Consider the following 16,845-nt stretch of genomic DNA (forward strand, 5'->3'; position numbering starts at 1 on the left):
TGGATAAAACAAATGTGTGCAAAGCTAAAGCCACAGGCCCAAATCATCTCCCAGTATTTTCTATTACATGGACTAAATAAAAAGTGACACTGGCGATTAATAATCTTAGTGTCAAAAGGGGGATATGTAGGAGCAGGATTTTATAATGTCCCTTAAGAATTAAAGTATTATTTGATTTAATCCTGCTAGCCATTTTTTTAAATAGCAGAAATAAATAACCCCCTGGGACTATAAGATTCTGTTTTCCCATATGCATTACAAATTGGGCCCCCTCTAACTATTTGTTTTAAAATTTAGATAGTAAGAAAAAGGATTCTCTATTGTGTCTATGTTAAGTAAATTAGAGAAACATTGAAGGCCTGGGTCTCAATGTACATTGTCTTAGTTATCAATTGTAAAACTTAGCAAGGTTTAATTTGCAATGCTTTTTTGTTCGATATAAAATACTACTGTTTGTATTCTCAATCTATTTGCGTGAATGAGAAATGTATGCATTAGAAAAAGATAAGGTGTGAAGGCCATTGTTATAGCCAGAGTCAAGAAACGGCTGTTAAACTGTCTGGCATCTCAGAGTGGATACATGCTTCGCAGTGTAAAAATGCACCATCCCCAGTGAATCAACCACCACCTCAGGACCATGCAGAGTCAAATTTTTAACTCCAGAAGAAGACGTAGAGGAACAGCCTGCAATACCTTACTATCTACGCTCTCGGAAGGGTTGCCAGAAGCAGATGACTACATAAAGCAAGGCCCCAGAAGAAGCAGTAGTGAGCCTAGCGCCTGCTGCCTGGTGAACGTAAAACTGTAACTGCAGTTCCCTCAGTTAATGTTGTCAGAACCAGAAGGGTCCTGCCTCCAACATGCGCCTCTGGTGGTGCCTGTTCTTTGGCTGCTGGTGTCTTAAGGTTTGGGGAGTCCACAATAACAATTCTTTTATCCAGCAGCAAGTGTGAATAGCTCAGACCCTTATTATTTCTAAATGCTGGGTCTGCAGCCACATCCCAGCCCACTCTCAAACTGGTGTTCCTGTCCTGGCTATCCCACTCAATTCCCCAGACCTCACTGGAGGACCTTGTCCGTTTAACACAATATGGAACAGTAATGACACCTGGGAAGAGGCTATTGGCATTTCCTTTATCCCACTTGGGGAAGTAATACACCACGCAAAAAGACTCCTAAGGTTATAAGCAGTGGTTGAAATAATGGCAAATGAAACCGGAAAAAGTTAAAAAACCCTGGCCAAAGAAACAGGGGTGATCAGACAGGTTGCCCTCCAAAACCATCAAGCATTAGACATAGTGCTGGCAGCCAAAGGAGGGACCTGTGCTCTCATTGGAAAAGAATGTTGTGTGTTTATACCTGACAATACCAATAAGGTAATAGATCACGCTAGCCACTTAAAAGAAATCGCATATCTTCCTCATGAAGAGCTGAGTTCTTTATGGAAGTGGCTAAGTAACCTGTTCAATTTCTCTGGCATAGGAAACTGGTTGTTTCAGGGAGCCCTAACTATCCTGTTTGGAATCTTAGTGATTTTTGTATGCTTTCAGTTAATCTCCTGTTGTATCCAGAATTGTGTCACCCAGATGGCTGCCCCAAAACAGAGTGCTAATATGATAATTTTAAATATCGCTGATGAACTAAGAAATAAGAAATGGTTGATTTGTGGAACTCAGTAAAGGTTGGTCATGGCGTATGCCTGACCAAAAGGAGGGATTGTGAAAGTAGAATGAATTATATAGTAAGAATAGAAAGGATTAAAAAAATGTTGTCTGTACCTTTAAGCAAAGTTGTTGAAATGTTGCAACCAGGTGTCAGGAATACAGACATTAAAATAGAACAATTGCACCGTTTAAGGGCAATTGGTGAAGCATTAGCCTTAGATCGATAACAGTTAGTAAGGAAATAGAATATGCATGCTGTGCCCCAGGTGAATTTTACTGTTTTGATTTCTTTGTCCCTTTGTCTAAATTCCCGCTCTTTTATCTGTATGAATAAGACTGTTTGGGCTTTGCATGGCCACTCACATATTCTAAATGTTATTGGCGAAGCCAGAGTGGTCTGACAAATTGTGAGTCCTGATTCTAACTTTGACACTACTTTACTCATTAAAAAAACAAACAAAAAAAATCTCTCTCTCCAGGCAAATGGGTGAGTAATTTACACTTAATGTCATTAATGTAACAATAACTATAATAGGATTGCATATTGCAACTTTGTAGTATGCCAGTGTGCAGGGTATACTGTGCTAAAAGGTGTGTGTATATGTTTGAATGTATTATGTTTGTACAAAAATGCAATCACATGTACCGCTTGCCTGATGTGGAGATATCCATACAATTAATTCAATTCACCATTGGCTTTTGGCCACCTCACCTTCACTCTACCTAATAATCAAACTCCACAAGGACTATTTCTAACATTTCAGATCTCTGAGGATCTTCACAAATGAATTGTTTTTAAAAATTGCATGTTTTCTTCTGTCCCTCTTCCCCAACATGTAAAATTTCTTCTTTCTATACTAAAGAACAGAATTATCAGACACATAGATGAACATGATTTCTTGAGGCTTAGTCAACATGTTTTTTGTAAAGGGAAATCATGTCTCACCAATCTTCTAGAAGTCTTTGAGGGGGTTGACAAGCATGTGGTCAAGGGTGATCCAGTGGATATAGTGTACTTAGATTTTCAGAAACCCTTTGACAAGGTCCCTCACCAAAGGTTCCTAGACACAGTAAGCTGTCATGGGATAAGAGGGAAGGTCCTCTCATGGATCAGTAACTGGTTAAAAGATAGGAAGCAAAGGGTAGGAATAAATTGTTAGTTTTCAGAATGGACAGAGGTAAATAGTGCTATCCCCTTAGGGGTCTGTACTGCATCCAGTACTGTTCAACATATTCATAAATGATCTGGAAAAAGGGTGGTTCTTCGAGTGCTTGCCCATGTCAGTTCCATTCTGTGTGTGCCTGTGCCCATACTTTTGTAGATTTTTGCCTTAGCGGTATCCATAGGACCAGCTGTGGCGCCCCCGTTAGTGGCAACATGGAAGCTTGGTGCTCTCTCCAGATGGCATGGGATGCAGCGGACTCAGTGACTAGGATGTTGTGGCAGCAGTGGTCATGAGGTGCAGCTCCTGGCTTCGCACCACTGGTCTGTCCCAAGAGATGCAGACCTCTATCCAGGACCTTCCATTTGATGGGAATGGTCTCTTTTTGGAACAGACTGATGCAAGGCTGCATGGATTAAAGGACACTTGGGTCACCCTTCACTCGCTGGGCATGTATATGCCACAGTCTGCACGGACCTAGTTCCAGCTGCCCCTGCCGCCAAGACTGTGGCAGCCTCATCAAGAGTCTGCAGGGAGAAGGGATAGAGCAACAAGCTTTAGTTGTTGCCGTCCTTCCTCCTCCCGCTCACCCTCGCTGTCCAGCCAAGCATCCCAGGGGCCAGAAGTGCTCATTTTGAAGGTGCACTTGAGAGCAACTCCCAGTCAGTTCCCCAGATCCATCTTGTTCTTGCCTCGACCGTCTTCATCCCTATTGTTCAGCCTGGTTGCAGGTCACCTCTAACCACTGGGTGCTGAACATAGTATCTCAGGGCTATACTTTGCTATATTTTCGCCCCCCTTCCACCTCCCCTCTTCTGGGACCCTTCTCACGAGCAGCTACTCATCCAAGAGGTTGAGAACCTCCTGTACCTGAGGGCGGTGGAGGAGTTCCCTTGGGACCTGAAGGGAAAAGGGTTCTATTCCCACTACTTCCTAATCCCAAAAGCAAAAGGGGACCTCAAACCCATTCTGGACCTGCATCATCTCAACAAGTCTCTCAAAAAGTTGCAGTTCCGCATGATCTCCCTGGCCTCCATCATCCCCTCTCTGGATCCGGGAGACTGGTACACCACCCTTGACTTGAAGGATGCTTATTTCCATATTCCAAGGTCACAGACATTTCCTCCATTTCATAGTGGACATATGCCATTTGCAATTCACCGTGCTGCCCTTTGGCCTTTCATCGGCCACGAGGGTGTTCACAAAATGTATGGCGCCAGTAGCTGCTTACCTGAGATGTCAAGGGGTCCAGGTCTTCCCATATCTCGACAACTGGTTCATCAAAGGCAGGTCTCCAGAGCAAGTGCAGAGGTGCCTCAGTCTGATGCGTTCCACATGCTATGACCTGGGCTTGTTAATAAATGAGAAAAAATCCATTTTAATGCCTGTCCAGCAAATAGAGTTCATTGGGGCGGTTCTCAACTCCACACAAGCCTGAGTCTTCCTTCTGGAAGCGCATTTTCAGACCATATCAGCCGTGATCTCTCATGTTAAAACAACCAGCTCACCACAGCTCACACCTGCCTGTGGCTGTTGAGCCACATGGCCGTGTGTACATTTGTGATCAGCTATGCTTGGCTCCATCTCCGGCATCTACAAGCGTGGCAAGCAGTCTACATCGCCAACGTGCATGGCCTAGACAGGGTAGTCAGGTGCCGGGTCATCCCTGGATTGGTGGTTAGACCCTGGACCAGTGTTGGAGGGAGTCCCCTTCATAACCCCATCCCCATCGTTGACCCTGGTCTCTGATGCTTCGGACCTGGGCAAACTGAGCACCCAGGGCCGCTGGTTGCAGGATGATCAAGCCCTCCACATCAATGTCAGGCAGCTCAGAGCAGTTCGCCTAGCCTGCCAGGCTTCCTTGCCCCACCTGAAGGGCAGATGTGGTGCAGGTCCTGATGGACAATATCACCATGATATATTACATCTACAGGCAGGGCTGTGCCAGGTCTTCGGCCCGTTGTCAAGAAGTTCTCCACCATTGTGTGCGGCATGCCATTCATCTGATAGCCACTCAACTGCCTGGAACCAGGAACATCTTGGCAGACCGTCTCAACAGGACTTTCTCGTCTTGCCACAAGTGGTCACTCCATCTGGAGGTAGTCAGCATAATCTTCTAGGGGTGGGGGACTCCCCAGGTGGACCTGCTCACATACAGGCAGAACAGAAAATGCCATGTGTTTTGTCTGACACTCTGTCAGACGCCATTCTCATTCCTTGGTCGGGAGTGTTGATGTATGCCTTGCCACCAGTGCGGTTGATTCACAGGGTCCTTGTGAAGATCAAGCAAGACAGGGCGAGAATTATCCTAGGAGCCCTACGTGGCCTTGCCAGCACTTTTTAGGCACATTACTGAGCATTTCAGTAGCAGTCCCACTGCAGCTGCCCCTCTGGCCGGATCTGCTGTCCCAGAACTATGGCAGCCTTTTGCACCCGAACCTGGCAGCGCTGCACTTGAGGCTTGGCTACTGCATGGCTAAGTGGGGCAAATGGGCATGCTTGGCCCATGTTCAGCAGGTCTTGCTGGGTAGCAGGAAACCCTTCACCAAAGTGACTTACCTAGCCAAATGGAAAAAGTTCACGTGTTGGGCCTCAGAACTGCGTATTCAGTCCAAGCAGTGCTGCAAACTGCAAGACTGTGAACTCCGAGTCCACCTCCACTGATTTTGCTTGTGAGCTAAGTTCCCTCTAAGCTGTGCTGCCACACAGCTGCCTCTCCCCAATCCCCAGACCTGCTGCGGTGCCCCTCTCCCCGCCCCGACACAACCCAGCATCGAACCTGATGTGACCGGGGAACAGGCACCCCAACCCAGCCCAGCACCAAACCTGCTGTGGCTGGGCGACAGGCACCCCCTCCCCCAGCCTGAACTTAGGCTGACCTAGATCTGCCACGGCAGGGAGAAGTGCCTCTCCCTGCCCCAGTCCAGATGCTGATGCGGGGAGAGAGAGCAGGGGTGAGTCCTCTCCCCACTGTAGCCCTGGGGACCCCCATTGTACCACCACCCCAGAGCCCGCACTCCTGGCCAGAGTCCTCACCGCAACCCTCAGCCCCTCATCCCCAGCCCCAACCCAGAGGCTGCACCCCCAGCTGGAGCCCTCATCCCCCATGCACCCCAACCCTCTGCCACAGCCATGAGCCCCCTCCCACACTCTGAAACCCTCAGCCCCACTCAGCCACATGAATTTTGTTATGTCCACCAATATGGAGGTCATGTGTGACACATCACTTCCACATTGGTGGACATAACAAAATTAATTCCGCACATGGGTGGGAAAAATTAAAGGGAACACTGCTTGTGAGTCACCTAGAATGGCATCGACATGAGCAAGCACTCAAAGAAGAAAAAGCTGTTACCTACCTTTCGTAACTGTTGTTCTTCAAGATGTGTTGCTCATGTCCATTCCAATAACCACTCTCCTGCCCCTTTGTCGGAATTACTGGCAAGAAGGAACTAAGAGGGTGTAGGGCCGGCAGCACCTGATATATCAACGCATGAGTGCAGCACTCAAGGGGGCACCAAAGCTGGCCCTGCGGCTATCGTTGAGGCAAAAATCTCTGATGACTGCACACGTGGGTGTGCACACACCTAGAATGGAATGAACATGAGCAACACATCTTGAAGAGCAGCAGTTTTGAAAGACAGGTAACTTTTTTAAATAATAAAGTGGCAAAATTTCCAAATGATACTAAACTACTCAAGATACTTAAGTCTAAAGCAGACTGCAAAGAGTTACAAAGGGATCTCACAAAACTGGATGTCTGGGCAACAAAATGGCAGGTGAAATTCAGTATTGACAAATGTAAAATAATGCACATTGGAAAACGTAATCCCAACTACATATATATAGATAGATAATGATGGGGTCTAAATTAGCTGTTACCACTCAAGAAAGAGATCTTGGAGTCATTCTGAAAACAGCCACTCAGTGTGCAGCAACAGTCAAAAAAGCTAACTAAATGTTGAGCTTATGCTCAAATAAATGTGTTAGTCTCTGAGGTGCCAGAAGTACTCCTCTTTTAACTAAATGTTGGTAATCATTAGGAAAGGAATAGGTAATAAGACAGAAAATATAATATTGCTTCTATATAAATCCATGGTATGTCCATATCTTGAATACTTCGTGCAGATGTGGTCACCCCATCTCAAAAAAGGTATATTGGAATTGGAACAGGTACAGAAAAGGGCAGGAAAAACATTAGGGGTATAGGACAGCTTCTATGTGAGGAGAGAGTAATAAAATTGGGATTTTTCTGCTTGGAAAAGAGATAACTAAGGGGGGATATGATACAGGTCTATAAAATCATGACTGGTGTGGAGAAAGTAAACAAGAAAGTGTTATTTTCTCCTTCTCATAACAGTAGAACTAGGAGTCACCAAATGAAATTAATAGGCAGCAAGTTTAAAACAAACGAAAGGAAGTATTTCTTCACACAATGCACAGTCAATCTGTGGAACTCTTTGCCAGAGGATATTGTGAAGGCCAAGACTATACCAGGTTCAAAAAATAATTAGGTAAGTTCCTGGAGGATGAGTCCATCAATGGCTATTAGCTAGGATGGACAGGGATGCAAAAGCATGCTCTATAATGTCCCTAGCCTGTTTGCCAGGAATTGGGAATGGGTGTCAGGGCATGGATCACTTGATGATCACCTGTTCTGTTCATTCCCTCTGAAGCACCTGGCATTGACCACTGTCGGAAGAGAGAATACTGGGCTTGATGGACTATTGGTCTGATGCAATATGGCTATTCTTACGTTCTCTCTCTCCTGTCCAAAATTTCATTGCTCCGTGAGGTGAAGGATTCTGTGCTGCACCAATGGCAAGTTTAAGGAGAAATCCCCAACTTTCCCTTGGGACCTATACAGCATACACTTCTAGCCAGCGAAGGTCACTTGATATCAGACCTTAAAATTGTGAAGTTGTTATACGTATGTAAAATAAATTCAAGTAAAGTTGTAATGGTCTGTAAGTTGTTTGTTACCATTGTCTTTTCCCTCAGTGTTGTGACCAGTTGAACTCAGGCTGGATTTGTTAAAGGATCTTAAAAGGATTTAAGTGCCCAGGTCCCTTTGCATTCCATTGGGATTTGATTTTACAGGCAGAAATGAAATATTGTAACAATGTGTCTCATTGTAAGGCTCTGAAGTATTTTTAAATAGTTTCTCTATAAAACATGCAGCAAATACGAAACACATGGTAGAGTGGTTGTGAAGATTTTATTGACACTTCTTGGGATGACCTGCATAATTCATAGTGGCTTCGCCACCATTTTCATGCCACTTAAACCTTGATAAAACACCACACAGTCATTTGTCCTCTCTCAATTAATATATTTAAAATGATAATGACATTTGTAGGATTGGAATACAAAGCTGATGCATCAAGCTTTAAATAAATATGTTGTACCACTTTGTGCATTGTCAGACATTTACTTCTGTTTCATGGCGCAATGTTGTAACAGTAAACCATTCCAGAACAATTATCAACAAGCTATGTGTTTGTAAAATATGGAGACATATTTTTTTAAAATACACAATATTACAATTTATCTATTTCCTGCCATCCTTCTGATGTTAGTTGTAGATACCTTCTAAATGTGCTAGTATATTGTAATGGGCTTTGCAGTTAATGGGAGGAAAATGGATCTGTGAAATTTAAAAAACCCCATCGAGAGAGAAGTTCAGTGACAGATTAGGAGTGACTTATGTCTCAGTTCTGGCAGGTGCTGAGCACTTGTGAAAAGTGTTGAGTACACACGGTTCACAATGAGGTCCGTGCTCAGCACTTTGCAGGATTAAGTCCTTTTTGTATTACTTGTATTCCTTGTGTCAAGGATGTGAAAAAATATAATAAGTATAATATAAAAATGAAATAATGTTGACAATGACTTTTTAGCACACTCCATGTGTAAAAGAGAGAAAAGGTGATGCAAAGAAAATAAGTACCTTTGCCAGCTCAAACACATCGAGTTGATTATATTTCCTTGGGTTTTAATTGGTCTTCATTGTTGCCTGTATCGATGTTTTGAGTGTCACAAAGGGGTGGTCTGAGCTGGCAGGGGAAGAATGGAGCCCAAGAAGCCATAGTGATTTCTTTTAAGAAAATGTATCCTTTTCATCTGAAAAGAAAAAGTTTTCAGTGACAGCTTCCCTTCACAGCAGCATTTCTCATCTGCAAACAGCTAGCTGTTTTAGGAGGATATTGTTAAATACCTTTTTGTATAGCTGCACCACTTTGAAAGCCTGAAAATGTTCGTCTTGATTTCTGCTCGTCGCTGCTTCTACAGAGCCAGCAAGATGGGAGCACTCTTGTGCAGCTTTACTTTGTTGAGTTCCATGGAATTGTTTAAAATAAAATTAAAAAATGAATTGACTTCTAAACTCCAGAGGACATTCTTTACTAAACTATAGCACAGTAGTTGATGAAATGTAGGGCTTAAACTATTTGCATTTTCTCACTGACAGTGGACTCTCACTTATATCCACACTTTGCTAAACCACAGATTCTTATACGCTGCACAAAAATCTGGCAGCTTCTTCCCGCGTAAGCAAACTTTTAATAGAAGAGACAGCACTCCTATCATTATGAGTTTATAACCTGAAGAAGAGCTCTGTATAGCTCAAAATCTTGTCTTTCTCACCAACAGAAGTTGGTTCAATAAAAGACCAACCCACCCATCTTGTCTTTCCAATATTCAATCATTTATAATGAGTCTTCCCAGCTATTACTCATAATTAGCAAGGTTCTTCAGTACATTTAAATTTAAATTTTCTTAACAAGCATGGTCCAGTGGATATGGCACTGGACTGGGAGTCAAAAGACTGGGTATTTGTCCAGCTTTTCCACAGATCTGCTGGGCGGCCTTAGGCAAGTCACTTTCATATAGATCTTCAGGATATGATATATGTCCCAGCATGTGACTTGTCCATTGGGAGTGACTCCGTTAGTGTGCTGGACCCCAAGGACTTACATAGTTCCATAGTTTCAGAGTAGCAGCCGTGCTAGTCTGTATCCGCAAAAAGAACAGGTGCCACAAGTGCTCCTATAGTTCCATAGGGGCAAGCCTGTGGCCTCTTGAGATTCCAAGACTGGGCCTTCAGGTCTCAGCAATCTCTGTCTCCCTCCATAGCTCTCTGCAGTGAATTCAGCTGAGACTGTTCTCCTTTAGGGTGCAATGCTTTCCGTGAATATTTGCAGCAAGAGCAGGAGCCTTTTCAAAGCAAGGTAACAGTTTATTAGTGACCTGGCTACAGAACCTGCAAGTCCTTAGGTTAGCACAGAAAAGCGTTACATTTCTGGCTCTGGCTCTGCTGTTAGCTGTCAGTTCTCATTGTCTTTCTAGATTCTTTGCTGGTATGGATCAATTTCAACCAGGTTTTTTAATGATCCTTCATTCCACCACAGACAGTGAGGTGATACACAGACCTCATGTCTCATGCTCTGCTCCAGGAGCAGCTTTGGCCCTTTCACACTCACTGGGTAGCGATGCAAAGGGAAACGACACATATAGGAGTCATAGAAATATTATAGGGAATTCCCACTTTGTCACAAATTTTTCTTTCTGTACTTCAGTTTCCTAATCTGTAAAGTAGATATTTGCCCTCCTTTTAATGTGTTTTTAGATCTACAGACGAAAATTACTGTATTAAGTTCAGTAGTTGTATAACATTGTTGTTCAGAAGTTTAGGCTGGTTACAGCTGATGCGTACGTAATGTTTTTCAACCAAGTTATGACTGGTATTTAAGATGAAATTGCTTTCGACATTGTCATGCATTATATAAAAGAATGAGACGAAGTTGGGATATTTTGCTTATCAAGAGCTTACTTTTGTGTTCATATTATGAATTCCACTTTAATTAGCCTAGTATATATTGCTATGGCCATCTTTCTTATCTTCCATAGAGAGAGCGACTGTCTCAGTATTTGTAGCAGTATATTTTGTCACATACCATGTTCCAACTGCCATATTTGCTATAATAATTTCTGCTGATTCCAGTTATATCTCCAAAAATCCATAGTCAAACTAACCTCTGTTAACAAGCCACTGACCCACCAACGTATCTTTTTGGGCACTGGGAACTTAATGAACCCAATTTCCTTTTTGCCCTCAGGAACAAATGTCAACAACTTAGGATGTAATTACAGTTCCATACTTAATGTGTACTGGTGCATTGTCTTTAGTCACTCTCCCTTCAGTCATCTGTGTGTAAAGCCTCTTAATTCCATTTGATTGTTTTATGTTGAAGTATGTACATGCCATGTTGTTCTACAGATGTTACAGAGAAAAGTTAGCAGTTGAGGCCCTGATCTTGCAAACACTTTCGTACGTGCTTAATTTTAGGCATATGAGCAGTCCTATTCGTTTCACTGGGTTTCTTTGCATACTTTTAGTTAAGCATATGTGTGTTTCCCAAGCCTGGTAGAGCTGATTCCACAGATCACAGAGATTTTGGATAAATATATTTTGTCTGTCTTGAGTATTAATATTCCTTGTGGTCTTTCACTTTTCAGGAGAAAAATTGAATGTTATACATCAACCACCTGGTGATGATCAAAAGAATTATTAATTGGCTTTTGAAATTCATTAAAAACATAAAGATAAGCATGTTGCCAGCAAGGTGTAGCACATATAGAGTGCCATCCTTTTGGATAAGATATTAAAACACGATTCCTTCTGCTTTGTTTCTGATCACTGTTGAGGTAGCAATTTAAAAAAATTAGGATGGTCACTAGGAAAAACCTGTCAAGCATAACCCAGTATCCTGGTCAATAGTAGTGCTCTTTCAAACAATTATAACAAATCCGACATCAGGAATTATAACACTCAAAAACCAGTAGGAGAACACTTTAAGCTGTCTGGTCATTCAATGACAGACCTGCGGGTGGCAATTTTGCAACAGAAAAGCTTCAAAAACAAACTCCAACTAGAAACTGCTGAGCTGGAATTGATATGCAAACTAGATACAATCAATTTAGGCTTAAATAGGGATTGGGAATGGCTGAGCCATTACAAACATTGACTCTATCTCCCCTTGTAAGTATTCTCACACTTCTTATCAAACTGTCTGTACTGGGCTATCTTGATTATCACTTCAAAAGTTTTTTTCTCTTACTTAATTGGCCTCTCAGAGTTGGTAAGACAACTCCCACCTTTTCATGCTCTCTGTATGTGTATATATATCTCCTCAATATATGTTTCATTCTATGCATCCAAAGAAGGGGGCTGTAGCCCATGAGAGCTTATGCTCAAGTAAATTTGTTAGTCTCTAAGATATCACAAGTACTCCTGTTCTTTTAGTGTATGAAGCAGTGCTGTGTATTTTCCTACATTATTATTGTATTGCCAATTGTTAACTCCTTGCTCTGTAAAGTACTTCTTAGAGCAGGGGTGGGCAAACTTTTTGGCCCAAGTGCCACATCTAGGTATAGAAATTGTATGGCGGGGCCATGAATGCTCACAAAATTGGGATTGGGATGCAGAATGGGGTGAGGGCTCTTGCTGGGGGTAAGAGCTCTGGGATGGGGCCAGAAAAGAGTTCAGGATGCGGGAGGGGGCTCTGGGCTGAGGCAGTGGATTGGAGTGTGGACTCTGGCTTGAGGTGTGGGTTCTGGGGTGGGGCTGGGGATGAGGGATTTGGAGTGCAGGAGGGTGTTCCGGGCTGGGACTGAAGGGTTTCGTAGGGTGGGAGGGGGATCAGGACTGGGGCAGGAGGTTGGGGTATGGAAGGGGTCAGGGGTACAGGTTCCGAGCGGCACTTTAGAAGCAGCAACATGTCCCCCCACTGGCTCCTATGCCAGGAACTGTGGCCAATGGGAGCTGTGCAGACGGCACCTGCAGACAGGACATCACATGGAGCCCCCTGGCTGCCCCTAAACATAGGAGCTGGAAGGGGGACATGCTGCTGCTTCCGGGAGTCACAGCATGCACGGACTGGCCTCCGACCCTGCTCCTGGGCTGGAGGTGGGAGCGGGGCAAGCCCAAGACCCCACTCCCCAGCGGGAATTCGAGGGCTGGATTAAATCAGCTGGTGGGCCGGATGTGGTCCGTGAGCCGTAGTTTTCCTACCTCTGTCTTAGAGTATGAACAAATAGCTTATAAAACAAAGTCTGTCTTGTTCTAACATTGCTCTGACCATTTAGCTGTCACTGCTTTTGGTAAAAACTGATCATTTGGATCTTAGCCAAACCATCTATAGAACTATTTTTATTTTTCTATGTGGTTGAAAACAAAACCCAAATGAGAGTGAAGGTAGTACCCAGGACCAGACCATTCTAACTTTGATTTGGTGTTGGTAAGTAATGGATGTAAACTTGTATTGCAGCCCAAACAGCTGTAGCTGCACCAAAGATGTGGAAGAAACCAAAAGATCGGACCCAAGCCACTGAGGAGGAGTTAGAGGCGGAAACAGAGGTAAGGGGCAGTGTAATCTTCCTATATACTTTGTAACCCTCTTGTAAGGCTAGCTTGGGTCGCACACTAGCACTCATTTAGCTTAGAAGCTGTAAATGGACTTGATTGTGGGGGCACACTGTCAGATACTCTCCATTATACTTTAAACAGATATCTAGTCTGCAGCTCTTTTGGATACCTAAATGTGCATTCATTTTGTCTAATTTATATCCTCCCCACTCTCAGGGTCACACATCGTAACTAATGTAGTTCAAGTGAAGGATTGCACAGGTCTTGCTTTGGAGCCCATTAGAGCTCCTCAATAATTAGCCTCAGATGTTGGTATTGAGTGGTATAGCATGCCTTTCTCCTTCACAATGCTGTATTTGTGATGTCATGAACAAAGAACTATGTCTTCGTGGCAGAATCAAGCTGGAGAAGCCAAGATGTGAAAGCATGGAAGTATTCATGCAAACCTGCATATCAACAATAGCTACATGAATAGAGAAAATGTTCAGCAAATCTGAGATTCCCTCTACCTGTTCTCTCAAGTTTGCAGTGGTGTGAGATCCTTCTTTCTGGTAGTCTGATACAGGCCACCATCTCTATTAAGGGATAGATGATAACCCTTGGATGAACTTGCACAGCTCCTGTTGACTTCAATGGGATTATTGCAGTACATCTTCAGGAGCAGAATTTGACTTTTAAAGGGCAGTGGTGGTCTCTCAGGGTCAGAACACTAAGGAGTCTTAATGGGGTTATTTCTGTAACGTGTAGCAGAGTAAAGGGAGTTGCAATTATTGCCACTAGAAGGCCTCATTTTGGAGTCCTCTTCCCATGTAGGCCATGTTTAAATGTGCAGAAACTATTGAAAGTCTGAGAGAGTTCTACTTTTTGTACAGAGACAAACAAAAAACTAATACGAGTGCATTAATTTCATTAGGTTTGTTTTGGTGGGTTTTCTCTCCTCACATTGCTGGTTAAACTAGTTTCTGCAGTTCATCATCTGCTTTTCTATGTGCTATCAGTCCTTTAGCAGTAACTACGTTTTTACATATTGTGGTGCTAAGCTGAGGATAAGAGTGGAGGGAAGTTCATACGTAGATATTGATGGTAGAAAAACCTTCTCAGTTTTCACTACTTTTTCAGCCAGTGATATCTTATTTTCTTCCCCAGTTGTCCTAACTGTGCTTTTGCTACCCCAAAGGTCCATATCTTGGTTACTACCTTTCCTATCAATCAACCTTTCCAGCTTGTAGAATGACAGGAGCTGCTACTGCAGCATTCCTGGTACCTGCTTTTCCAGGGAATGAGAGACATGGGGCAGGGTTCTGTTCTAATGTCAGTATAGTTGCATTGTATTTATCCTCTTCCCACACATAAGTGTTGCATTCATAACTGTATTTATCGACAGTAATCCACATATCTTATTCATAGTTTTAAAAATGTATTTTGAAAATTTATTTCAGTTCTTCTAAATATGCACTGACCCACTATAGTTATTATTTATTTGTCAAATGCTATGGTAAATAATTTTAAACATGCTGAGTGGTGGAATTGTTCATGGTCTGGTACACTACGAAGAATGCAAAGGTAACTTGAAAGTTAAACTAAAACTTTTGCTCATAAGGCATGTTTGTAAATGGTTTGTTTTGACCTGTTCTGCACACACAACCCTGGTGTCCAGCATGAGTGACAGCACTGGCATGACTTTTTGGAGAAAGCTACTGGGAGCCTAACGACATTATATTTACATTCTTGTGGGGTTACTGTCAACATGTGTTTTAAATTATCTGGGGTAATCTAGAATTAGAAGAGTCATGAAAAAGGGGGAGTTAGCAATAGAGCCTATAATCAGATTGATTAAAACTGTCCTATATCAGCACAACTAGAAAAACTGGCTGTCTTTAGCCAAACTGGGTAAATGGAAGCATTATTTATTGTCTCTTCTGAGAGCACCCTGCATGTGGACAAGCTGTACGTTCCACAATTTTCTCTCATCACTCAAATCATTTTATTGCAGCTCTGTCATCCTTCCACTGTAGAAATATGTTGCACCAAGTTGCTTGTATCTGCAGAATTAAGCATGAGTCTCTGGTCCTAGTACATCCACCTGTCAATGAGGATGTACTAGGAGCCTCATCCTTGGTGTCAGCAGGTGCCTGCTTTTACTCTGCAGTAATGACATACAGTCTAATTATGTGTACATCCAGTTCTTAGTGGACAGGTGCCCATATCACACTTTCACATTAAATATCCTGCCATCACAGTTTGCCGTCTGGTTGGCATATTCAACAGAAAGGCTAATTATTAAATGCATTGTGGGAATTGAAGTCATCATCATGCCCTTTTCAAGCCAGAGTGTGAAGTATACTGGCAGGGGGCAAAGCCAGGAAAACTTGCAGTTGCCGTGTGTTTTTTTATCATTCAGTTGAGAACTCAGTCTCCAAGGCCATTTGGCATTTTCACTAATGCCAAATTTACTTAAAGAAAAATGTAGTAAATTTACATATTCTTTACTTAGGACAGTGCAGAAAGCATTTTTTAATGCTATGTTTCAGATAGTGAAGTGATAAAATTCCGCTTTTAAGCATCATAAATTAATTACACCGTTTGTTTAATGGATGAATGTGATATGAATTTGGACTTCTCCCAGGAAAATTGTGTTTCTAGCACTTCACTGTATGTAATCAGAATAAGGCTGTCCCCTTGGAGCATTCTAAAATTAACACACAAAATATGGGATTTCCTGAAAAATAAAAGCCAGATGAAATTGCATTTGTGTGTTATATTAGCATTATTTATTGGAAACTGCTCCAATTTGTAGCAGGTATTTTTCGTTTAAAGAAATGACCCCTGTGAACAGGATTCTGCACTGCTTTTAGTGGAGCTGCTGTTCTCCATCAGATGAGGGAGTGAGAGATTGCATGGGTTTGGATTGCTATCTGTTACTCCTGATCATCATATTACAGGTCTTAACTGTTCCTTCCATTCTAACTCAACAGTACATGTAGACTTTATAGGTAATATTAAGCCCTTCCAGTTACACTGTTAATTGAGAATGGGTTACCTCAGAAAGAGATACTGTGTTTTGAGTAAGTGATCTTATTTACTCTGTTTCATTATAGTTGTACATGTCACAGTTTAAGATACATATACATTATATCATTGAGCAGATGTGCTGTAGTGAATAGAATGTAGCTGCTTCACATACAGAGTGTCTTGGAAAGGGTGTTGATTTTAATCAGAATCTCTCTCTTGCTTCTGCTTCAGCGTAAAGCAGAAGAGGAACTTTCAGGTGACACAGTACCTGAATCTGAACAGGATAAAACGAGCCATGGGTTCCACCTGGAAAGAGATTCTTCTGAACTTAAAAAAGCAAAAGGTGTGGAAGAAAATGGAGAGCAGGAAGCAGAGCCTATACGTAACGGTGCTGAGTTTGTTTCAGAGAGGGAAGGACCTGATGCTAATTCAGGCTCCACAGAGAGCTCTGGTGAAGGGCTAGTATACCAGTATAAACCAGGTAAATCCGGCCTTCCAGCCTGCCTGAATGCATGCATGCTTTGCTTTTCTGTCTTCCCCCCTTCAGGATGAGTAAGGAATTCAGCATAGGCCCTAAGAAAAG

The 16,845-nt window shown here is 42.8% G+C and overlaps 1 protein-coding gene across 25 annotated transcripts in view; it reads left to right on the forward strand.

The window, feature by feature from the left end:
- Window positions 1-16,845, forward strand: part of EIF4G3 (eukaryotic translation initiation factor 4 gamma 3) — a 529,091-nt gene that overhangs the window by 396,386 nt on the left and 115,860 nt on the right. For all 25 annotated transcript variants that reach the window (XR_007770674.1, XM_050931156.1, XM_050931132.1 and 22 more), the window contains 2 exons: window positions 13,153-13,241; window positions 16,494-16,743. Coding sequence is in view for 24 of the 25 variants with exons in the window: in XM_050931156.1 (XP_050787113.1) it covers window positions 13,153-13,241; window positions 16,494-16,743 (339 nt within the window). In the remaining variant the exon portion in view is untranslated. The remainder of the gene's footprint in view (window positions 1-13,152; window positions 13,242-16,493; window positions 16,744-16,845) is intronic.

The sequence above is a fragment of the Gopherus flavomarginatus genome, chromosome 21 (genome assembly GCF_025201925.1).
Source record: "Gopherus flavomarginatus isolate rGopFla2 chromosome 21, rGopFla2.mat.asm, whole genome shotgun sequence".
Taxonomy (NCBI): Eukaryota; Metazoa; Chordata; order Testudines; family Testudinidae; genus Gopherus; species Gopherus flavomarginatus.